The sequence below is a fragment of the Thalassophryne amazonica genome, chromosome 19 (assembly GCF_902500255.1).
Source record: "Thalassophryne amazonica chromosome 19, fThaAma1.1, whole genome shotgun sequence".
NCBI classification, from domain to species: Eukaryota; Metazoa; Chordata; class Actinopteri; order Batrachoidiformes; family Batrachoididae; genus Thalassophryne; species Thalassophryne amazonica.
Window position 1 is genome coordinate 38,801,199 of NC_047121.1, and position 26,130 is coordinate 38,827,328.

A 26,130-nucleotide genomic window follows, 5' to 3' on the forward strand; every position below is an offset into this window, starting at 1 on the left:
GGATTTTCATTGTCAGGAAATGCCGGAATGATTTGGGCTTTTTTTCCATCAGAATTTTTCAGAAACTGTTCGAGACATGCAGCTGGAAACCATTTGAAAAATTTATCTGGCTTTCGGTGAAAATTTCACGGGTTTCACAGAGAATAAGGAGTGTTACTACAGCTTTAAGGACGGCCCACAATGGCGCACGGCGTGCCGCGCTCGGCATGCCGCGCTCCGAGCTGCGACGACGAGGCAGAAACCACCAGATCATTTCTAAACGGATCTCTGTGTGTAGCCGGGACTGTCGTGTGCAATTTCTCTGGTTATCACAAGAGCTTGACATCAAGAGATTTGTCATGGAAAGTCGCGCGGAGGCTTCGCGCGTCATGACGGAGCCGCTGATGGAGCGAGACAAAGGAGCACCTCCGTTTCGGAGTGCCAGACGACAAGTTGGGACATGCCTATCTCGGCTTTCATTGCTTACCAGTCGAGTGAGTATAAGAGAAATTGTGGAGAGCTGGACATGTCGATCTTGACGCTTTAACCAAAATTGAAATAAAACATTCATTGTTACATTCAGCTTGTTGGAGCTTTAGTTATTGATCCGTTCAGATATCGTCAACCTTCATGCAATACGTCGGACTTGGGAGGTTGGACGGTTGGACGACGGTTACACGATGCCTCCGAAAGTCAATGAAAATCTAGATTTCTTGTTTCATTTGGGCTTCGTTGTCCTTCGTTAGTGCCGTGTGACCGGGGCTTTACATCTTAATTGAGTTGATGAAGTATTTTGAAGATATACATGAAAACATGAAGTTCATTCCATGTGAACCTCTAGAGTTTACTTTACATAAATAATAGAAATACTGAAGCTTTTATTTCTTTCAGAAGATTTTAGGGCGTAAGCCCATCCCCATCTTTATTTGAAAAGTTGCGTCATGAACAACCCCTTTAATAATCTGAGCTGCACATCTGTAATAGAAATACACTTGTCAACCTTCAGTATTTTCTCAGAATTATGAATTTCAGACTCTGAAATCCTAAAAGTTCTAATCTCTTTGCCTGATATATTTCTTTCTGTCTTAATTGTTTCTCTCTTTTCTTGGTTATCTGCATGATTTGGGGAGCTCAGTGATGCGCCGCCCGAGAGCTTACCCACTGAATATTGAATATGCTTAAGAAATTGAAAAGGCAAAATTCATAATGAGGGTCAGTCACCTCACCTCCCAACCCGCGCCTGCTCTCTGCACAGCTGCAGTGTGTGGACAAATGGCATTGCGTATTCTGCTAGTGTTGTGTTCATCATCCTCTGAGCCCTTTGCAAATATTGTGGATTTACTCCGGCAGCACAATATGCATTTTCCATCGTACTGCGATTCTGAAGAACCTGATTAAAAATGGGTGCGATTTGTGAGTCGCTCCCATCTCATTCCACCTTATCTTCAATTTCCTCATCAGCAACTTTCTGTCTCTTTGGTCATAAAGCGGAAGTGCTAGTCTTGCCTTGAGGTGAAATCAGTCATGCTAATGGCGAGGCTGAATCATCATATCCCGTAGACCGCAAATTCATCAAGCTAACCACTCCAGGCTCTGTCACTACCTTATAGTTGACGCACCCGGCCATAAAAGAATGAACACAGGCTTCACTTAACATCTCTGTTCGGAGGAGAGAATACAGGTTGAGACCCCACCCTTCCTTCCTGGCAGATGACATTTTGAATTCACGCCCAGATATAAGACGTATAGGAGAGAGAATACAAACTTATAAAATGTCACAAGTGACCATGATATCATAGGATTTATGACCTTGACCTCTAAATGATTCTCACTGCTGTCACTTTGATGTGTTGGGAGGAGCCAGGGTGGTCTAGAGGTCAAAGTCATACATCACATGACATCATGTTCACATGTCACAGTTTTGTGTTTGTATTCTCTCCGAGTTCAGTTATGGTCAGCATTAAATATGTGGACGGACTTTGTGTACATTTCATTCATATTTGTGTCAATTTAGTGTCAATAGTGATGACACCGATCAATACTTGTGTTAATCGTAGGGGTAGTGTAGCTAAAGGTCATACGAGACACAATCAGAAAGCAAAAGCACATGACTATTTTGGCAAGAGTTTTTATACGTATATAATCTTCCTGTGAAGTATTTAATAGTTGCACACAACACCTCCATCAACACAGCTGCCTACTTTTATTTCTTTTGTGAAAGAAAAAAATTTCTCTGTCCCAAATCAGCAGCTGTACCTTTCTAAGACTGCATTTGGTGGCCGCATACGTCATACGTGATGCTACTAGGCTGTCCAATTTTGAAGGATCCTTGGAATGCAATCAACATATGCAACCTTCTTTCCAGAGAAAAATTAAGGATTCTCTGGTTAAAAAAAAAAAAAAAAAAATATCGATGTTTACCTTATGCCTGCAGGAGCAGCGTAACTGGGCCAGGGTCATCTCTGCTTGTCTTGTTGATAGAACACATTGTGTTTCTCCAGGTCCACAGCTAAACATCTGATCATGGCCCAGACTAGCCAAAGGCCATGTTTGTATTATGAATTATGTTTAGATTAGGGGAGAGGACTTTAACACGGCTCACTGAATGTAGAAGCCAGAAGGCTCAGGGGGTTATGTTGCATGCTGTAACTGTTAGAGTTTCTCCAGGTGCACCTGTTTTCTGCTTCAACTGTAAATAAATCTATCTCTGCATCGGATACCTGAATCCTGAGTGCTCCTTGCTCGCCGGTCTCATTTTCTGCTAACATCATCTCAGAAATTCTACTACAAATGCAAGTACATCTTTATCATGAATCATTGGAAATTTTTTTCTAAGGCAACATGGCTGGAATTTGTTATTATTTTTATGTCACTTTTGGGCTTCAACTCTAAACAAGTCATGTTTATAAGTAAAGTATAAATAAGTACTAAAAAATGATTATTAAACTACAGATTGCACCCACTATGCTAGATTGTAGCATGCATTTATCAAAATTGCCAGGTGACATTGGGTAGGGGCAGAAAAAAGCTTATGATGGAATCACAAAATGCGCTGTTTGTTCAGCTTTATGGTCTGTGTAGGCCAGATCTTCTGTGGACACAGCCAGAGAAGCTTACAGCCCCTGAACTGGGACACAGCCACTATTACATCTTCTTCAACTATCACCATGTTTGATGTTGTCATAAACTTTCCAAACTGATACAAATGCAGTGCCCTCTAGTGGACATTTTTCCTAATGATTGTGCCAACATAAAGGACACGTGGAAGTTTGAAATGCATGCAGTATATACAGTTGTATGCAAAAGTTTGGGCACCCCTGATGATTTCCATGATTTTCCTTTATAAATCATTGGTTGTTTGGATCAACAATCTCAGTTAAATATATCATATTGCAGACAAACACAGTGATATTTGAGAAGTGAAATGGAATTTATAGGATTTACAGAAAGTGTGCAATAATTCTTTAAACAAAATTACGCAGGTGCATACATTTCAGCACCCCAACAGAAAAAAAATTATATCAATATTTAGTAGATCCTCCTTTTGCAGAAATAACAGCCTCTAACCGCTTCCTATAGCTTCCAATAAGAGTCTGGATTCTGGTTGAAGGTATTTTGGACCATTCTTCTTTACAAAACATCTGAGGTTTGTTGGTTTCCGGGCATGGACAGCTCACTTAAAATCACACCACAGATATTCAATAATATTCAGGTCTGGGGACTGAGATGGCCATTCCAGAACATTGTACTTGTTCCTCTGCATGAATGCCTTAGTAGATTTTGAGCAGTGTTTAGGGACATGGTCTTGTTGAAAGATCCAGCCCCGCATAACTTCAACTTTGTCACTGATTCATGAACATTGTTCTCAAGAATCTGCTGATATTGACTGGAATCCATGTGACCCTCAACTTTAACAAGATTCCCAGTACCTGCACTGGCCACACAGCCACACAGCATGATGGAACCTCCTCCAAATTTTACTGTAGGTAGCAAGTGTTTTTCTTGGAATGCTGTGTTATTTTTCAGCCATGCATACCGCCCCATTGTTATGTCCAAATTACTCAATTTTAGTTTCATCAGTCCACAGCACCTTATTCCAAAATGAAGCTGGCTGGTCCAAATGTGCTTTAACATACCTCAAGCGGCTCTGTTTGTGGCGTGTACGCAGCATTACAGCATCATACAGCATCTCTTCGTGCAAAGTGTGCTGTATAGTTGAATGATGCATAGAGACACTATCTGCAGCAAGATCATGTTGTCCGTCTTTGGAGCTGGTCTGTGGATTGACTATAATTGTTCTCACCATCCTTCGCTTCAGCTTATCTGAGATTTTTCTTGACCTGCTACTTTGGGCATATGTTCCACTATGTTCCTCACAGTGGAAACTGATAGCTGAAATCTCTGAGATAGCTTTTTGTATCCTTACCCTAAATCATGATGTTGAACAATCTTTGTTTTCAGGTCATTTGAGAGTTGTTTAGAAGCTCCCATGTTGCCACTCATTAGAAGAGATGCAAAGAGGGGAAACATTTGCAAATGGCCACCTTAAATACCCTTTCTCAGAATTGGATTCACCTGTGTAAGGAGGTCAAGGGTCAGTGAGCTTACCAAACCAAGTTTGTGTTCCAATAATTTGTCCTAAATGTATTCAAATTAATAAAATGACGAGGTGCCCAAATTTATGCAACGGCCTAATTTAGTTTAAATAATTATTGCAGACTTTCTGTAAATACAAGAAACTTCATTTCACTTCTCAAATATGCGTGCTCGTCTGCTATATGATATACACTCAACAAAAATATAAACGCAACACTTTTGGTTTTGCTCCCATTTTGTATGAGATGAACTCAAAGATCTAAAACTTTTCCACATACACAATATCACCATTTCCCTCAAATATTGTTCACAAACCAGTCTAAATCTGTGATAGTGAGCACTTCTCCTTTGCTGAGATAATCCATCCCACCTCACAGGTGTGCCATATCAAGATGCTGATTAGACACCATGATTAGTGCACAGGTGTGCCTTAGACTGCCCACAATAAAAGGCCACTCTGAAAGGTGCAGTTTTATCACACAGCACAATGCCACAGATGTTGCAAGATTTGAGGGAGTGTGCAATTGGCATGCTGACAGCAGGAATGTCAACCAGAGCTGTTGCTCGTGTATTGAATGTTCATTTCTCTACCATAAACCGTCTCCAAAGTCGTTTCAGAGAATTTGGCAGTACATCCAACCAGCCTCACAACCGCAGACCACGTGTAACCACACCAGCCCAGGACCTCCACATCCAGCACGTTCACCTCCAAGATCGTCTGAGACCAGCCACTCGGACAGCTGCTGAAACAATTGGTTTGCATAACCAAAGAATATCTGCACAAACTGTCAGAAACCGTCTCAGGGAAGCTCATCTGCATGCTCGTCGTCCTCATCGGGGTCTCGACCTGACTCCAGTTCGTCGTCGTAACCGACTTGAGTGGGCAAATGCTCACATTCGCTGGCGTTTGGCACACTGGAGAGGTGTTCTCTTCACGGATGATGCGAAGGAGATGTGTTGCACTGCATGAGGCAAATGGTGGTCACACCAGATACTGACTGGTATCCCCCCCAATAAAACAAAACTGCACCTTTCAGAGTGGCCTTTTATTGTGGGCAGTCTAAGGCACACCTGTGCACTAATCATGGTGTCTAATCAGCATCTTGGTATGGCACACCTGTGAGGTGGGATGGATTATCACAGCAAAGGAGAAGTGCTCACTATCACAGATTTAGACTGGTTTGTGAACAATATTTGAGGGAAATGGTGATATTGTGTATGTGGAAAAAGTTTTAGATCTTTGAGTTCATCTCATACAAAATGGGAGCAAAACCAAAAGTGTTGCGTTTATATTTTTGTTGAGTATATTTAACTGAAATTTCTGATCCAGACAACCAATAATTTATAATGGAAAATCATGAACATTATCAGGGGTGCCCAAACTTTTGCATACAACTGTAAGTCGAGCGTAAATGAGCCTTTACAGGAGTGTGAAAGGCATAGCGTGACAGTATGAGCTTTCAGTTACAGGCTGTGCCAGAGGAGACATTTATGGAGCGCATGTCAAAATGTATTGATAAGTCAACAGGGGGTGCCACAGAGGGAAGCCTTGCTCTCATTCACACTTGGCCCTGGCTCAAAGACAAATAGTAAATGTCAACAGAGCGGCCGGTAAATGATGACTCAATAAATGTTGCAGGCATGTGCCTTACTCCCGTATCTCTCCATCTCCTCTTAGTTTCGAAGAAAGTTTACTCCCTCTGTCTTCCTCCATCTGGGATATTACGTGGCTTGCTTGTTTCAGTGGCTTTAATCTCTTTGGGGGAGATGTAATCAGCGTGGCAGCTGTGTCTGTGAGATGGCACTGACTGGCAGCTCTCACTCTGATAACAACGCTCCATCTCCGCCCTCTTTCCCTTTTCTCCTCTTTCACATCCTTCTCCACACATGGTTCCTCACCCTACTCTTTGATTTGATCCATATCATCCCTGCTTCCTGTGTCTTTCATCTCTTTTCTTATTTGTCTTTAATGTATGTTTAAGAATAAGGAACCAGGGTCGTTGTAATTCTGGACATGTGTTTGAACTGCCATCCAAAGTAGTTGGTTTCTTGTATTTTTTTGAGTAACAATTAAAAAAATATGAGAGACCACCTACTTCAGATGGCAGTTCAAACACACTGCACTGCAGCAGTACTTTCAATTGGAAATAGAAGCCAAGCAATTTTTTCACATACATATGCAACCCGCTGGGATCACAAGCCATTGTTATCTTATTACTATTATTATTATTATTATTATTATTATGAGTAAAGTTTTTATTTTCATGTCAAAGTATTCCCAACACAAAGCAATTTTCTCTTCTGCATTTTGTTATTGCAAATACAAATGCCAATATTCTATGCACATGTAAAAACAAGAATGGGCACTGAGAGAGTGCTATGTTAGTGCCTTCAATCAGCCATTCCCAAAATTAAGAATGCCATGACTCCCTTTGAACTATAAAAATCTTCTGGGGCCCACAACAAAACTTTTATGTATATACATTTGTGCTCAAACATTTACATACCCTGGCAGAATTTATGAAATTTTTTTTCCCCATAATTCAGAGAGTACGAATGATAACACGAAAACTTTTTTCCACTTATGGTTAATGGTTGTGTGAAGCAACTATGTTTACTCTTTTTAAATCATAATGACAACAGACACTACCAAAATTACCCTGATCAAAAGTTTGTATACCCTGGTGATTTTGGCCCGATAACATGTGCACAAGTTGACAAAAACTGGTTTAAATGGATACAAAAGGTAACCATCCTCACCTGTGATCTGTTTGCTTGTAATCAGTGTGTGCATAAAAGGTCAGTGAGTTTCTGAACTCCTGGCAGACCCTTGTATCTTTCATCCAGTGTTGCACTGATGTTTCTGGTTTCTGAGTCATAGGGAAAGCAAAAGAATTGTCAAAGAAAAGCTAATGAACTATATAAAACAGGAAAGGGATATAAAAAGATATCCAAGAGAACGCCGATCAGCAGTGTTCAAACTCTAATTAAGAAGTGGAAAATGAGGGATTCTGTGGGAACCAAACCACAGTCAGGTAGACCAACAAAAATTTCAGCAACAACTTCTAGGAAAATTGTTTGGGATGCAAAGAAAAACCCACAAATAACTTCAGCTGAAATACAGGACTTTCTGGAAAAAAGTGGTGTGGCTGTTTCAAGATGCACAATAAGAAGGCACTTGAAGACATTGTTCACCAGAAGAAAGTCATTACTACGCAAATGCCACAAAGTATCCCACTTACAGTATCCTAAACAGCACAGAGAACAAAGCCATTTGGAGTGATGAGACCAAAATTTTACTTTTTGGCCACAACCATAAATGTTACATTTGGAGGGGAGTCAGCAAGGTACACCCTTCCTACTGTGAGGCACTGAGGTGAATCGCTGATGTTTTGGGGATGTGTGAGCTACAAAGGCACAGGAAACTTGGTCAACATTGATGGCAGGATGAATGCAGATTATCAAAAAATACTGGAGGAAAATTTCCATTCATCAACCCAGAAGCTGCGCATGGGATGCAGACATTCCAACATGACAATGATCCAACACACAAGGCCAAGTCGACCTGTCACTGGCTACAGCAGGTTAAAGTGAAGGTTCTGGAGTGGCCATCTCAGTCTCCTGGACTCAATATGACAGCCCATGAATTTACAGGAACTGCAGGCTTTTTTCGAAGAAGAATGAGCAGCTTTACCATCAGAGAAAATATGGAGTCTCATCCACAACTACCACAAAAGACTCCAAGCTGTCATTGATGTTAAAGGCGGCAATACACGGTATTAAGAACTGGGGTACGTAAACTTTTGATCAGGGTCATTTGGGTAGGTTCTGTTGTCATGATTTAAAAAGAGTAAACACAGCTGTTTGGCAGTAAATTGCTTCACACAACCACTAATCATGAGTGGAAAAAAAGTTTTGTGTTAACCTTTATATTCTCTGACAAATGGCAGAAATCTAAAATTCTGCCAGGGTATGTAAGCCTTTGAGTGCAACTGTATTAGGTTTCACTTGGGGTCACCACAGCGGATCCAAGGTGGATCTGCATGTTGAATTGGCACATGTTATGCTGGATGCCCTTCCTGACGCAACTCCACATTACATGGAGAAAGGTGAACCTTCTGCCCTGAAACCAAACGTACGAACCACCCCTGCATATCTATCTATCTATCTATCTATCTATCTATCTATCTATCTATCTATCTATCTATCTATCTATCTATCTATCTATCTATCTATCTATCTATCTATCTATCTATCTATCTATCTATCTATCTATCTATCTATCTATCTATCTATCTATCTATCTATCTATCTATCTATCTATCTATCTATCTATCTATCTATCTATCTATCTATCTATCTGTCTATCTGTCTGTCTGTCTGTCTGTCTGTCTGTCTATCTATCTATCTATCTATCTATCTACGAGGTCTGTTAGAAAAGTATCGGACCTTTTTATTTTTTGCAAAAACTATATGGATTTGAATCATGTGCGCTTGCATCAGCCAAGCTTGAACCTTTGTGTGCATGCGTGAGTTTTTTCACGCCTGTCGGTTGCGTCATTCGCCTGTGGGCAGGCTTTGAGTGAGCACTGGTCCACCCCCCTCGTCGGATTTTCATTGTGAGGAAAATGTCTGAACGGCTGGAGCAACGCTGCATCAAATTTTTCCAGAAACTGTGAAAGACAGCCAGGTGGACACCATTTGGAAAATTCAGATGGCTTTCAGGGACGATTTTATGGGCATCACACTGATTGAGTGTTACAGCCGGTTTAAAGACGGCGCACAATGGCGGAGGGCGCGTCGCACTCCGAGCGGCGATCGACAGGCTAAATGACCAGATCATTTCCAAAGTGAAGGCTGTGTTGATCCGGGATGTTGTGTGACTACCAGAGAAATGGCAGAAAAGGTGGACATCAGCCATTTTTCGTCAGATTCCACTGTTACAGGAGATTTTGTAATGAAAGACGTGCGGAGGCATTCGCGCGTCGGGACGAAGCCGCAATGGCAGAGAACAAAAGCAAGTCCGTGTTGGAAGTCTCACGGGACATGTTGTGACATACCCAGCTCTCCACAATTTCTCGGATACTCACTTGACTAAGAAGCCACCGAAAGCCGTCTGAATCTTCTGAATGGTGGAAGACCTAACGCCATTGCGGCTTCGTCCCAACGCGCGAATGCCTCCGCATGTCTTTCATTACAAAATCTCATGTAACAGTGTAATCTGACGAAAAGTGGCTGATGTCCACCTTTTCTGCCATTTCTCTGGTAGTCACACGACGTCCCGGATCAACACAGCCTTCACTTTGGAAATGATCTGGTCATTTCAGCCTGTCGATGGCCGCTCGAAGCGCGGCACGCCCTCAGCCGCTGTGGGCCGTCTTTAATCCGGTTGTAATGCTCCTTAATCTGTGTGATGCCCATAGGATTTTCACCGAAAGCCATCTGAATTTTCCGAATGGTTTCCACCTGGCTGTCTCACACAGTTTCTTGAAAAATTTGATGCAGCGCTGCTCCAGCCGTTCAGACATTTTCCTGACAATGAAAATCTGACGAGAGGGGTGGACCAGTGCTCACGCAAAGCCTGCCCACAGGCGAATGACGCAACCGACAGGTGTGAAAAAACTCACGCATGCGCACAAAGGTTTAAGCTTGGCTGATGCAAGCGCACATGATTCAAATCCATATAGTTTTTGCAAAAAATAAAAAGGTCCGATACTTTTCTAACAGACCTTCTATCTATCTATCTATCTGGAAAAAATAGAATGACGTACCAAAATTTTCTCATCCTGGACATGGAAACCTGCATTCATATTAGGACTTTATTTCTGGAGGTCCACAAATGAAATATTTTAAACATATATCTGGACAGTTTTAGATCAAGTCTGGTACAAATTGGACCAAAACTCTTTGTGATCTTGTAAAGACATGGTTGGCCGTACAGAACTAAAAATAATACTCCCCACATGTGCTACCATGAGGGTGTAATAAGTTTAATGAATTTCTGACCTTCTACTGAGATACAGCAAGATCTCATTTCATCTGGAACATCGCTCAAAACAGGAATTTCTGATCCTTTTGGGGAAAAATGTTGAAATAATAACTTTGGGTCTCCAAATAACTTGAAGTTAAAATCTCCCCTCCAGCTTCAGTGATGGCTGAGATCTGAGTATAGTGGGTGATGCTTATGGTTTGCTATTGAGTCTGTTGAAAAGTTTGAAAAGTTTTTGATAATTATTACATCTGAATAAGACTGTATGACTGATTCCTGAGATACCTATAGCATAATGTCCATGAAGCACACAGACAGACGTACAGGCATAATGTACATAATTAATTTGTCAATGTGCAGATCATGCGATTATTTCTCCTGCCTGCTCTGGTGGGTTGCTTTGTGCTTTATCAGGATTACTTACAGGTTTCTGCACAAAACGTGATGCGCCTATGACTGCTCTGTCAGGCTGCTTCGGTTCACGCTTTGCTGCATTAATCTCAGTTTCATTTCTCTGTCACATTGCATCATTAACTTACAGCTGTGGTTTAAAACTGCAGTTAAACTTTAGTGTTCTATTCCAGTTGAAAATGAATAGTCGATCTTGACGGCGGTGACAAAAATGAGTTGCACGGTGGGTACAAGTCCATTTAGGGGTTGTCCGAGGACATTGCTATTTATGTGGCAGGAAATACATCTGGAAAAGTGGGTAGTGGGTACAAAGAAGTTGGATTCACTGTGTTCATTAGGCATGGATGTGTTGTAGTCTGCATGAACCAGTCAGAGTGGCAGCTATTTGTCCCGTTAAACTGGCGTGCACACAGTACTCAGGTTTTCTATTGATTTAATGGATTCACATTAATGACAGAGAGAGAGATTTCTCCCTCGTCCCTCTGTTCACCCATACAGTGGCCACCAGTGATGCCGGTAACGCCTTACTTAGTAACATGTTGCTCTAATCTGACCACTTTTTTCAGTAACAAGTAATCTAACGTCTTAATCTCCAAATCAGTTACTTCTGCAAGTCACTGTGTATTGCTATTATTTTTGTATTTAGGTTGATCGCAGCATTAAAACCGGTGTGAAGAGTCAGCGTTTGGTTGAATTGCCCACTTTCAGTGAGATCCAAGGACAGAGTCATATCTGCTGTGCAGCAACTCCAAGTTGAAAAACAGTTGTCTCTCAAAGTGCGGTCATGCTCAGAGCTATGGTTTTACAAAGACATTTTTACACTTTTTTCTTCAAAACTCTGTGCCACTGTGCGTCTTCTCACTAAAAACAGCTGATCCGCAACAAGTTATCAACAAATAAAATGCTTTTTTCAACCCAAATGCATCCAAAGTCTGTTTCTCAGGAAAATGTGATGTTAAAAATGCTGATAAAACTTTCTTACCTGTCAGTCTGGTCTGCTTTATCCATAATTAAACATTATCAATTCTTCTGCTCAAACAGCAAGCCAAGGGTGAATCCATGCAGGAAGGGGGTATGGGTTGGGGGGAGCGTGGCTCGCCACAACAGCCCTATATTATAGGTCCACTTTTGAAGACATTTTTCATACTATTACTACTACTAATACTACAATAATAATAATTTAATAATAATGTTGTTGTTGTCTATTCGGCTGCTCCCGTTCTTTTGTTCGGGGTCGCCACAGCTGATAGGTCCGCATTGGTTCTACGCCGGATGTCCTTCCTGACGCAACTCCAGTGTTACCTGGAGAAATAATAACAATAATAATTTACTAAACTAAAATGTTTAGAAAGAATTTAAATGTTAGAAAGAATTTAATGGTTACATTTATAAACAATGTTGGCTGGAGATGGTTCGTTTTACCGTTAGTGTCAATAGTTAAATATGAGGCCAAGAAAGATTTTTTTTTATAAAACAAGTGTTTATGGTCATTGAAGTCAAGAAAGGGTGACAACAAAGTGAGTATTGGCAAAATGGGTTATTTTCATGTTGAGGTGGCACTACTAATGTAATTTAGTTACTTTTAAAACTGAGTAATCAGCAAAGTAACAAAGTTACTTTTTCAAGGAGTAATCAGTAATTGGATTACTTTCACAAAGTAATTGTGGCAACACTGGTGGTCACAATATGTTGTCATATGAACACACTGTTACAGGCAACTGGCAACAGTATATGCAGTGTATACGTGTATTGTGATCCCTCTTATGTAAGGCACATATTGACAGTTATACCTTCTGGTGACAGACAATATCAGTGCACCAGCTCTTTGCTTGAGGATGTGAGCAATGACTGTAAAAATGACATCTGCATCTGGTGGAAATGATCACTGACACCCACGCAGGGCCGTGCATGCAGTTGTTACTTTTAAGACCAGATTTTTCTGTGACTTTTAGACTAATCATCAAACTGGGGCAATTTCTAACATTTCACTCAGGTCAAGTGTGGGAGCATCTGCTGTTGCCATGTGTTGCCGCAACCATTAGACCATGAACCCACCCAGGTCCTGAACATCAGTCACCCAGGCAGACAACCAATCCATCTTCACCTCCAGAAAGTATCTGTCTGCCGCAACAAGGTCACTGGTGGGCATTTATTTGGCCTTCTCCAGCCACTGAAGTCCTTAACACTGAAGCACCTACATGCTGGACCATGAACAGAGAGACACACCACATGTCCAAAATGTTATAGATGATGTTCCCTCCCAATGCAAGTGATACTTCTCTACATCTTCTTAATTAACCTCTCATTTGACACAATCATTCCAGTGGTACCGAAGAATCCTTCAAAGTCATCCATCCTTAATGCTGCATCTTAGGTCACTGGTTGGTATCCAAGTCCCAGAATCACCAGACACCTCTATCTGGCAACCTCATAATGCCATAAGCTCTTCCCAGACATCTCTCAATTTCAGAGGGTGAAGACTTAGACACATGAATGTCACTGCCGACAAAATCGAATGTCTCTACTAGTTCAACACTTTAGCTGCATACAGATAGACTTCTGATGGCTGAGTCCAGGAAGTCACTGAAAGCCGGTATCTTAGTCTTGATGCAGGACAATTGCAACCTCAGACACTCTGATTCCTCACTCGGCTTCTTAAGCACTGCAATCAGAGTATCCATTGATTCCATAAGAATCACAACATTGACCATGAAGTCAAGGTTGATCAACCTTTCTTCGGCAACAAAGGCATCTAAGCTCCTGCTTTCTACACCCCAACCTAAAACCCAGTCTATACGAGCACTGAACGGTGGAAGGACCAGAACACATCCCTACCTCTGCTCTGTACACCACACACAGGATTTCACTGAGTTCCACAGAAACTAATACAATAACATTGAAGAAACCTGTGAGTAAAACACATCCCTCAACAAATAATCAACAAGTGAATTTCATTGCCAGACATGTTAGGAAATATTCTTTCAGACAGAAGACATTTTGCAGAAATGCCCATATTTCAAGAAATATTATGCTTAAAATCCTCCATTGTCTATTGTTTGGCCTTGGTGGTGTTAGCGTTCCCGTTTAGTACTGTACGTGTTTTACTTTTACTTTCCTTCCTCTTCGTTTAATACTCTAGACATCCTCTCTGTCTCTCTCTGTGCCTGCCTCACTCTATCCCTTGGGCATTGAGCTGTTAATTGCCTTTTCCATGTGGTAGTCTCTGACCTCCTTCAGCTTTGTTAGGGCGCTCTGAAGCGACGGCATGTCTGGCAGGGGATGGATAAAAATCAGGACCTACAGCGGAGGGCAAAAAGTGTAACTGGACCGCTGTGAATAGCGCAGTAGAACGACCTCCTCAATCAGTCTCTCACAGGCTGAAGACAAAGGTCACTGACACCAGGTTGCGGAGAATTCGACAAAAAATAGTTGGTAGTGATTACGGCTTTCCTCAATGTCCCACAGAAGTGTCCATCAATCGCTACTTCCTTGACTGATCAGAGCATAATAATTAGAAATGTTATCACACAAAAACCTGTTGAAAACTCATTACAGTTGCGACTAACTTCATAACACAGCGCCTACTTCACTCGTCTCATCCACTGGTCCTTGGTGCCAGATCGCTCTGGCACTCCTGTGCTCAATTTAACTGCAGAGGGAAGGAGCGCTGTGAGATGCCAGCTTGTGATTACCAGGGTGTTGTTGATGATCGTTCTCAGCTGGCAGACACTGTGTGTGTTCAATATTTGCTGTGGGGCCCATGTCTGCTTCCACAAATCCCTTTCTTGCCAGTACCACATGACCACAGAAATTGGACATATGCCGTTTTAGCCATTGCACCACTTGGAATTTTAGCATTCAGCTACATTTGGCTCAGAGACATCTGTATTTTTGCTGCATGGAATAGCAAATATTCCCTTTTTTGTGGAAATATTGAAGGGTTAACGTGGTTTTTCAGCGGTTGCTCACAGTATGTAGGTGCGTTATCACTGACCCCACCTTGACAGTGTTTGTGAAAGCTGTCAGAGGTCCTTCTTAAATCAGCAGGGATTTAAAGCAACCGCAAAGAGACGCAGGCAAAGAATATGTGGTATCAGTGTGTGAATCTGTATGCCATCAAGACTTCCTCACCCCCCCTGCAGGTATGAGAGCACTATTAAGGAGGGACCACCGCAGAGCAGAGGACAGACAAGGAGAGCGACTGGAGCATGCATCAGCACAAGGAGAGCCCTACAGAAATCCAAAAAGTCTGTCAGGAAAAGTTACAAACTTCCAGACCATAAACAACCCCAAATCAGAAAAAGTTGGGATGAAACCACAGTGATCCTTCATTTACTATGACTTCTATTTTATTGCAGATAGTATAAACCCAAGATATTTCATGTGTTGTGTAGTCAGCTTCATTTAATTTGTTAATGTACATCCATTCCTGTATTTAAGACCTGCAACACATTCCAAAAAAAGTTGGGATGGTGGCAGTTTACTCTAAATATATCATCAGTTTTATAGCCAGTTTTTTTTTAGACAAATTAGGGGATGGATACATGAACATTTCCAATTCACTGAATATGTCTTCAGTTCATTCATAAAGCAAACAGACAGTTCTCATAAACTGAGTGGTCGGGCTGGTAGGATACTAGTGAGGGAAGCCACCAAGACACCCAAACAACTCCAGAGGAAATATAGGCTTCTGTGGTTGTGGTTGGAGAAACTGTGTACTTTGCAAATTTTGTGTGTTGCATCAGCAGTTGCACCACTTTGTGATGAAATAATACAGAGGAGGATTTTCTGAAAACAAAAAAGAATGTGAAATTTCATCTGCAGCTTGTTAGAAGGCACATGGGATTCCAAAGCCTAGATTTAAACTGTTTTCCTGTTTTGCAGTCCTTCTATGCTCAACTCCGACATGAAGCTGTGAATGGGGATGCAACAGGGAAATGTACCGTTCCCGTTTCTACACTCACATCCACAGCACGCTCTTTTCGAACTGTCATTGGTGTCTTGGTGGCTTCCCTCACCAGTGTCCTGACAGCATGGTTGCTCAATTTTTGAGAAGTGTCTCCTTGACACAGATTTACCGTACAGTACAATATTGTATGTATTTCTTAATAATTGATGTCAGTGAAGTCTAAGACATATTCAGGGACTTGTAAATGTTCATTTATCTATCCCCTGATATGTCTCTGGAAAACTGGCCATAAAAGTGATGATTAAATCCTGATATTTTAAAGAAATTCTTCCAGTCCCAACTTTTTTGGAATGTAATGCAGATCTGAAATGCAGGGAAATGTGTATAATAACAAATTAAATGAAATGGACCACACAAAACATGAAATATCTCAGGTCCATATGTCTTCAATGAATTAGAAGTCAAAGTAAATGTAAGAATCACTGCATTTTTTTGTTTGTTTGTTTGTTTTTATCATCCCAGCTTTTTCTGATTTGTGATTGGGCCATTTCTCGGGATGCTCTGCACCAAAGGTGGGACGAAGTCACTGTCAAGTCATTCTCAAGTCATCAATCTGCAAGTCCCAAGTCAAGTCTCAAGTCAGCTTGCAAACAATTGGTGGTCATTATGAATTGGGACTTGCTGATTCATGACTTGAGAGTGACTTCATGGTGATTTTGTCCCATCTCTGTTCTACACACTTTTGGATTCTTGCAAAAACATTTTTATTAGAATTTAAAAATTTGAGTTCAAATTGAGTTCCATGTGGACAAGTTGACCTCTGGTAATCCAATCTCAACTAACACAACATATTAAATTTCATAAGAATTTAGTATTTCTGCAGAATTCATCCTGCTAATGCATTTTGAGGCAGATCAACTGTGATTTTAATCCCATCCCCAAGTAAAATGCATTACAATATTCAATATCAATTAACGTTACTGCATAAATATTGGAGTGCATACCTGGCTAGATACTGTCCTGAAGAGGGGAGCTCATGTTGGTTTGGTTTTTCGTAACAGCTCACCGTGTTCTGGATCAGCGCCAAATCTGGTTTCACCGTGGTGGCTGCAGTGACCGCTCGGCCAATCAGCTGCAAGGCGTCCCGGATGTAGAAGCTGATTGGCTTGCGGCCGACCTCCCCATAGGCTAACAAGCCGAGGGGTCCTCCTAGGGTGTGTAACGAGTCTGGTGACAAGGGGTATCCCATAATCCACTGGAGTGCTGGTAAGGAGGGAGCGAGGCGCTGAGCGGCATGAAGGACCGAGGAGAGACACTCGGGGTCAGAGCCGAGTAGGAGAACAGAGGAGATGGGTGAAGGGGAGCGCAGGAAACTGGTGGAGAGGATCTTCAAAGCCTCCTCTTCTCTCTGATCCTCCCTCCTCTCCTCGCTGGCCTCCCCTCTTACATCCCCAGCCCTTGAAATCCAAGTCAAGTTGACGATATCCCACAAATGCCACGTGGATCCGCTGTGAGTCTGCAGGTGAGACAACAATCCGTCACCCCCCTCCTCCCATCCGGGACAGATTACAGCTGCTCCTCCCCAGCCTCGCTCTCCGCGGCCTCCCCTTTCTCTCTCCCCATCTCCCCCCTGCAGGACCGCCATCAGCAGGCTGCCCAGCGACGAGGGAGGCACGCGAGCCGACAGCTGCAGATGGAATCGGTTCTAGCAGAGACGAGAGAGGGGTGAAAAGTGATGGAAGAGAAGACAAAAGCAAGAAGCGAGAGAGAATGTAGAGAAGGGGAGAAAAGAGAAAACAGATGAATATTCTGAGCCAAACCCCAACATGTCAGGGTTGATTAGCATTTATCGCATCTTTCTTGAGCACTTTAATGCTGCATCATTTGACTCACATACTGATTACAAATAATCAGTCACATTTGTTCATTATCTCGCACGCTGAACAAAAAGAGTCCCTCTGATCCAAACAAGAAGTCAGTGATTCACATCTAATCTGCAACATCACAGTTCACTTGGCAAGACAACAGTGGCATCCACAGTTCATCCAGAACCCTGCATTTCCATTCCCCCCCTGAAAACACTGGCTTGTTTCATACTGTTCCAAAATGGATAACACTGTTGTCCTTGAATGCAGCACACAGATGGACCTTCTCTCCCTTCCTTTGGGACTTCTATCCATTTTTCATCCTATCTGCGCTCCAGGCGAGGTTGACGAGAGATTCTGCTTTCATATCAACACCCCAAAGTCGATCTTAACATGTCTTAAGATTGGCTTTGGGATGGAATCTGCCTCAATGAATTGAGATGGTCGGTGTGTGCTACAATCTGTGCACGTAAACACCCTCTGCTCCTTTGATGCCTTTTCATCCTCTTCATAACATCTGCACACTCACATACACACACGTACAGTATACAGTACTTCATGAAGTGTGCACAGTCTCAAAGGTACACGGTGTGCATGTAGGTGAAGCTTATGAAATGCAAACTCCTGACATATCCAAACCCAGCGTGCACTCACAGAGACCATGCAAAAGGAAATGTCCCACCGAGGAGCACAAAATAAACTTAGCATCGCTATGCACGAAGTCTTTAGTTCCTTAAGAGAATGGGGATGGGGGGGGTGTACTTGTGATGGATCAGTGGTTAGAGCACAGGTCTTCTATGCAGAAGGTTGTTGATTTGAGTCCCAGTTTGGATTGGCACTAAATGCCCCCTGCTGCCCACCCAGGAGTAAAAGGGGGTGCCTTACTAATAGTTGGGGAAGGTATAAGGCACCAAGGAAAGGAACTGGTCACCCTAACTCATAATGCTGTGCCCACACCAGTGGTAGACACAGCTAACCTAAAAGTTAGCTTCAATAACCATTAAACCGCCAACTGAAAAGTTAACATTTATAACGCTAAACTGAAATTTTTTGCAGAAGTTACTGGTAACCGCTAACTTTTAGTATTGACTTGGTCGCGGCCACATCGGATTACACTGTCGGCTACTGGGCATTCCCAGGATCGCAAACACAAAATGAAAGCACGGAAAATAAATAAATAAAAAATAAAACCACAGAAACTGTCATCTTTATCAAAATCAGTAAATCGCAGTATTAATAGTCACATTTTATCTCTGTATTATAGATTTCTAAACCCTTAACAAAGCTACGGCTTACCTGTATTGCGTTCACAAACAAAAAACAAATGCACGAAAAATAAATAAATAAATTTACTGACTTTTGAGATGCTTACATACTGTTTTTGTCCACAGTGTAACTTCTTTCAGCTCTACATTGCAACAACAGCAGTGTTTTCTTATAATATAGCAGACAACTGTAAGAATCGTTTAAATCCGGTTGCAAGTACCAAAATTTGACTGTGTATACTTTTTGGTACATATTTGAATTTTCAATCACAAAGATTCCAAAAAGGTATAGTTTGGACTATCTATGACTGAATGTTCTGGAGTTATGGGGTGAAAACAGCAAGAATGGCGACAAAGGTCAATTTCAGTTTGTACTGGGGTAAAAAGTTAAAGTTGCCCCAATTTTGGTAAAAAGTGGTGCAAATTATTGGTTGAACGAATAGGATTAATAAATGGAATAATTTTGACTGTGTTGAATGCTTGGTCTCTAAAGTAAAGGTCAAACAATGTCGACGTCCATTGGATTCTGTGACATGTGACATATGTTACCCTGTAACATGACAACTGAGAATGACTTAAGAATCCTTTTTAAAACCATATTAACTCAACCAATAATTGGCATCACATTTTGCAATAACTGGAGCAACTTATACTTCTGACCCCTGTATAAACTGAAACTGACCTTTGTCACCATTCTTGCTGTTTTTACTCCATAATGCCATCACATTCAGTCACACATGCTCCAAACTATACCTTTTTGGAATCTTTGTGATCAGACAGATAATGTGGTATAGCTTTCAATTTGACTGGAACATTTCTAAATTTTGACTGCTGTGCAATTCTTCAATTGACCCCTACTTGGCACCCCCTACTGAAAATTCAAATGGCTAGCATTATTTTTTTTTAATATGTACCAAAAGGTATACAGAGTCAGATTTTGGTGCTTGTAACCGGATTTGAAGGATTCCTCTGCAAATATTCTGTTATCTGCTGCACTATTACCAGCGCTTGGGTGCTTTGACCTGTGAACCGGAAGTGTTAGCTAGCTCTCTGCGTACATAAACAGGAACTAACATGTATGATTTTAGGGTTTACAAACGTTTTTGACTGTTAAACTTTGCTCACTTTACCAGCAAAAAAAAAAAAAAAAAAAAAAAAAAATGCTAGCGGACTGAAAGATAGCGGAACTAAATTTAGAGGAAGCTAATTGGTCCGCTGATAGTTTTCAAAGTTAGCTGAAAAGCTAATCCACAAATGAAAATGTTAGCTTCGCTAATTAACGGTTAGCAGATTAGCGGAAATGTGCCCACCACTGGGCCACGCACATGTTCAACTCCAAGCTGCACATCCCTGAACCTCAGATAAAAAGAGTTTGGGGCTCACCCTTTACCCTGATATACGTTGGAGATGGTGCATTGGAGGAGGGATGGAAGAGATGGTAAATTCAATTAAAACCACTGGAGGTCCAAAAAGATGTACGGTTTCGTAGAAGACAGCAGTGGGTGGCAGGTAAAATGCAGTTTTCACTGTGTTGCTGTCCCCAATGAAATTCACTTGTATTTTTCAAAGATGTCAGAGAGCCCAGAATAAGCGAATTTGAAGTCTTATGGCACATGGAGGTGTGCTGGAATTAATGTGAGGTCATTCAAGGTAATATTTAACCTGGAACTGCTGACACTCATTCTTTTTATAGTGAGTAGATTGAAAAGCAAGTACAAGGCTTTTTTTCTGAGAAATTGTGATATAAAGGAGCAAGAAATGACTGTCATTGATATTAGAAGGTGGACATTTTCATTTTATTGTTTTGAAGAAATAGGGCCGATGGTGGGTGGTAAGGAGCAGGATCTGGGGGTCAGAACGTTCATAGCAAAGCAATTCAATTTAATATTACAAGAGCAGGGTCCAGTAATGGTGGACCTGGCTCAGTTGGGTGTCCATCCTCTCTGGTCACCATAATAAGAATAAAAATTACAACAGTTAGGCAGCGTGGAGGCTTAGTGGTTAGCACTGATACCTCACAGAAAGAAGGTCCTGGTGTCCTGTCCAGAGTTTACCGTACCTCAGGTCCTATGACTACTTGAATAGGCTCCAGCCAATATACATTGCATATGTTACTGATGTTACCGCACACAAATGAGGTTCATGGGGGAACCTGCCTATACAACTCTGAATTAGTTACAGTTACATCAGTGGTTGCGATTGAAGACATTATGTGCACCAGTTTTGCCTGTTGCTTTATGTCGGGATGTGTCTGTAGAACACAACCCTCTCTGACCCAATATCAGGGCATTTCCATTTGCATTGTAGAGTTTTGTGCATTTTCAAAACCCCAGTGTTTTCAATTCACTTCAGCTCAGCTCACCTGAAACTGAAATTGACAGGGAATGCTTTGTTATGAAATTGTTGTGGTTTGGAACATGCATTCCAGTCATTCGCAATGTCCAGAGTCTGAACATCTAAAATGCAATAGTCAAACCATGTCACATGATGAATGACAAAAACTGCTAAAGGTAAAAGGCGACCAAAAGTAGTATAGATTGTGGTGACTTCCTTGTTGTTGTTGTCTGCTGTTTCCCACACTTTAAAACAAAAGAAACAAGCAAAAACCAAGATTACGACCTTCCATCATTTGCAAACACACACACACAGGAAAGTACCCAACATGTCCAAAAACGGACGTGTGTTCTGATCATGACACGTTGTGTTCTATTGGGTTGTACTGTGTGATGCCAGTGCACAACCCTTGAAATTCCTACGTTATTAACATCAGCCTCTTTATCCAGAAGGAAACCTAGGTTTGATTCCCATTACCTGTCTGCATGTTTGGAAAATAAAGTTCATCTGCATTTTCCCAGTCCACCCAGTTGTAAGTGTGTATGTGTATCATCCACTTCACCCTATGGAATCCAGTAAGCACAGGCATCAACAGGCCTCAAGGGCTATAAAGGATTTAACTTCTTCACCTTTCCTCCATTAAATCCACAGTAATGGCCCACCTCTACACTCTGCAAAGGCCAATGGTTTTATGCATTCAAACCTCAATGCCGTTTATGGCATTACATTTGATTATTCATCTGTGCAAAACTGTTGGAAGAGAATGCTTAAAATATGTTCTGCAGCAATAATCAGAACACAGCTTTCAGTCAGTGGATTCAAACTCAAGTTACCTGAGGGAGAGTGGACTTGTTCTGTCATCAAATGGGGCCAATTTGAACAATCAACAACCACAAATAGCACAGGATGTCCTGGGATAATCCAAATGATTGGTTTTATGGCTTGTAATATATTGTAGCTGCTTCCCAGTGTCAGAGGCACCAGTGTTTTAGCTGAAGTATAAACCCAGATGTTATAATAGCTGGTGCGTTAGTGTGTGTGTGGGTTTGTGTGTGCATGTAGGGGTGGGGTGGGGTGGGGTGGGGGTGGTTGCTGGTAGGACCTAAATACCATGTCTGATTCTGCATGCAGTATTAAGAGATCATAGTCAGAGGTAAACACACTTGATAACTAGAGCACCGCACTTGTAGGGCGCAAACCTCCGCCAACACTTGGAAAAAATTTTCAAGGTTAAAAGTCCTGTTAGAAGTGGTTTTTCATAAGCTAAATTAGATGTGATCAAATATCAGGAGTATGTAGTTTATGCACTTTTCTGAATTCTTTTTCAGATAGTTTTCACAGAACACTGGTTATCTCTGCTATGCACAATTAACAATTTTATGGTTACAATTTAACTGGAAGATAGACAAACAGGCGTAAAATTGGAATTTTGCTGGTATAGGTTGATTGATTGATTGATTGAATTTATTCATATAAATACTGTATATACAATACATGTAAATACAGGGTAACACAATAAAGTGAAATTTGCTTGTTTCCTTTGTGGCCCAGAAATATCACAGACGCATGTAGCAAGAGAAATAAATTATGAATGTATATAATAAATTCAAGATTAAAAATATGATTATTTGTACAATATACTTACACATTTTAAATGAGATATTTACACATTTTACACCAATGTTAAAAAGTTGTATATGAAAATAAAACAACTAATAAAGCAAATATGAGTCATTCTGTAAATTTTCTAATTTTTGAAACGTGTTGTTTTACCCTTCTTTTAAAACCAGATGAAGTATTTGACAGATGTATTTGACTAGGTGCACTGTTCCACAACTTAACACCTGTAAACAAGAATGTTGATGCACCAAAGGATTTGACTGATGGGATGACCATGGACGAGGTGTGAGATCTGGTATTTCTGCTGTGAAGTGCCGATGTGAATTTAGTGGGGGAGGATAGATAACTGGGAGCAAAGTTGTTTATGATTTTAAATACATGATTTAATTTGAGTTGTTCAACCCTGTAATCCACTGGAAGCATACCGACCTGTCGGAATTCAGGAAGCCCGACATGGTTCCTAAGGTGAGCATCAAGGAGGAAGTGTATTATTTTATTCTGCCCTACCTGCAGCGTCCCCTGATATTTCTTGGTCAGGCCAGAATACCAAGATGAACTAGCATACTCCATATAACACTGTATTAGTGCTGTCACCAGTAGCTGTTTTGTTTTAATGTCAAATTGTTTGGCCTGTCTGCACAAGAATTTCAATTTGACATTAGATTTACTAATAATAATACTATCAGCAATCTGATCTCCATTAACCACCTGATCAGGACCAGACCAATGTATTTCACAGAGGATTTACTATTAATGGTTTCCCCATAACAGGCTACCTTGACGGAGTCCGTAACAGCGAGTCTTCATTTTTAAAGCCAAACAGGACTGATTCTGTCTTCCCCAAGTGTTGAGACAGTTTATTGTTGATTAACCATTCTCTGACAGACCTGGGTTCAGAGGTTAGGGTTTGCTGAATTTGATATTTTTGCCAGCAACAATTAAGGTGGAATCATCAGCATACAACAGCAGCTTACAAGCCACTGCTGAGTGCATATCGTTCACATAAATCAGAAACAACAAGGCACCAAGTATAGAGCCTAGGGGTACACCACACTTAATTCTGGTGGGGGTTGACAGGATGCCTCCAATCTCAACCCACTGCAACCTTCCATAAAGGTAGGACTCAAACCAGGTTATAGTTGGCTTTGAAAATCCTAAGGTTTTCAATTTATCAAATAAGACTGTGTGGTCCACTGTATCAAAGGCTTTTGAAGATCAAGGAGAACCATACCTGTGTAATGGCCTTTGTCCTGCTTGAGTTTGATGTAGTCCAATAAATGGATTAAGCAGGTATCAGTGGAGTATGATAAGCAAAAACCTGATTGAAACTCATACAGGAGTGTTGGGAAAGGGTCGTAACACGAACCCGCAACAGGGGGCGCAAAAGAATGGACAATGGATAAGACAAAGAGTAACAATTTAATGTTGTGAATCGCACAACTAAATACAGATACAGATAATGCCAATTGTACACAAGGTGACGTGCGGGCAGGCTCGAAGATAGGAGACCTCTGGCGATCTGAGAGCCGGGACCCACACAGCTTCCACCACCAACGGCCTGAAGAACACCGGAGCCGCCAAGTCCTGAGTCCCCAGGTGGTCACCGTCTTCTGTTGCAGACCCTGGTACTGCTGGCAGAAGATGACAAAACAGTTAAGGTGAGTGTGTATCCACACACCCAGAAATCCTTGGAACTAGTTCCTTCGGGAGGGAGAACCTCCACCTCCAATAAAGAACAAACGTGCAGCTCCTGTCAGTCGCTTCCTTAGGAGGAGTGAGAGGCAAGGACGTCGCTGACTCTCACTGTATATCACTCCAGCAGGGACTGAGACGCAGGAACACGGCTGCAAAGCAGAATAATAATGATAATAATATCGTTAAATACAGCAGAGAAGATTACCTTCGACGGTAGTAGATTTCTCGGCGAGGAGGTGCAGTAATGATCCGGCTTTTATAGAGATGACGGTGATTGTTGACAGCTGGTGTAAATGAGTGACAGCTGTCACTCTGTCTCGGCGCCCTCTCATGCTTGAGGCCCGCACTCCAAGCAGGGCGCCGACTGGTGGTGGTGGGCCAGCAGTACCTCCTCTTCAGCGGCCCACACAACAGGACCCCCCCCTCAACGGGCGCCTCCTGGCGCCCGACCAGGCTTGTCCGGGTGTCGGCGGTAGAAATCGGCCAGGAGGGCCGGGTCCAGGATGAAGCTCCTCTTCACCCAGGAGTGTTCTTCGGGTCCGTACCCCTCCCAGTCCACCAGATATTGAAAACCCCGGCCCTTCCGACGGACGTCCAGGAGCCGACGAACAGTCCATGCCGGCTCCCCGTCGATGATACGGGCAGGAGGTGGTACAGGTCCAGGAGTGCAGAGTGGTGAGGCGTGGTATGGCTTTAACCTAGAGACATGAAAAACTGGGTGAATCCGCAGTGAAGCTGGGAGTTTCAGCTTCACTGCGGCCGGACTGAGGATCTTGAGTATAGAGAAGGGTCCGATGAACCGGTCTTTGAGCTTCTGTGATTCAACCTGCAGTGGGATGTCCTTGGTAGACAACCACACCTCCTGCCCAGGCTGGTATGCAGGGGCCGGGGAACGCCGGCGATCTGCATGGGCCTTAGCCCTCGTCCGGGCCTGCAACAGGGCAGAACGGCGGTCCGCCACACCCGGCGGCACCTTCGCAGGTGGGCCTGGACAGAGGGGACCCCGACCTCTCCCTCCACAAGTGGAAACAAAGGGGGCTGATACCCCAAACACGCCTCGAAAGGGGAGAGGCCGGTAGCAGACGAGACCTGGCTGTTGTGGGCGTACTCGATCCAGGCCAGATGGTCACACCAAGCCGCCGGATGCGCGGAGGTTTCGCAGCGGAGAGCCTGCTCCAACTCCTGGTTCGCCCGCTCTGCCTGGCCGTTCGTCTGTGGGTGATACCCGGACGAGAGACTCACGGTGGCCCCCAGTTCCTTACAAAAACTCCTCCAGACTTGCGAGGAGAACTGGGTACCATGATCCGAAACGATGTCTGCTGGTATCCCATGCAGACGCACGACGTGGTGGACCAGGAGGTCTGCTGTCTCCTGGGCCGTCGGGAGCTTCGGGAGGGCCACAAAGTGGGCCGCCTTGGAGAACCGGTCCACTATCGTGAGGATGACTGTGTTACCCTGGGATGGCGG

At 42.4% G+C, this 26,130-nt stretch overlaps 1 protein-coding gene across 1 annotated transcript in view; it reads right to left on the minus strand.

Annotated features, from left to right (window-relative positions):
- Positions 1 to 26,130, minus strand: part of grin3ba (glutamate receptor, ionotropic, N-methyl-D-aspartate 3Ba) — a 270,268-nt gene that overhangs the window by 82,699 nt on the left and 161,439 nt on the right. Inside the window, exon 2 of the mRNA XM_034195295.1 lies at positions 16,889 to 17,589. Coding sequence (XP_034051186.1) covers positions 16,889 to 17,589 — 701 coding nt within the window. The remainder of the gene's footprint in view (positions 1 to 16,888; positions 17,590 to 26,130) is intronic.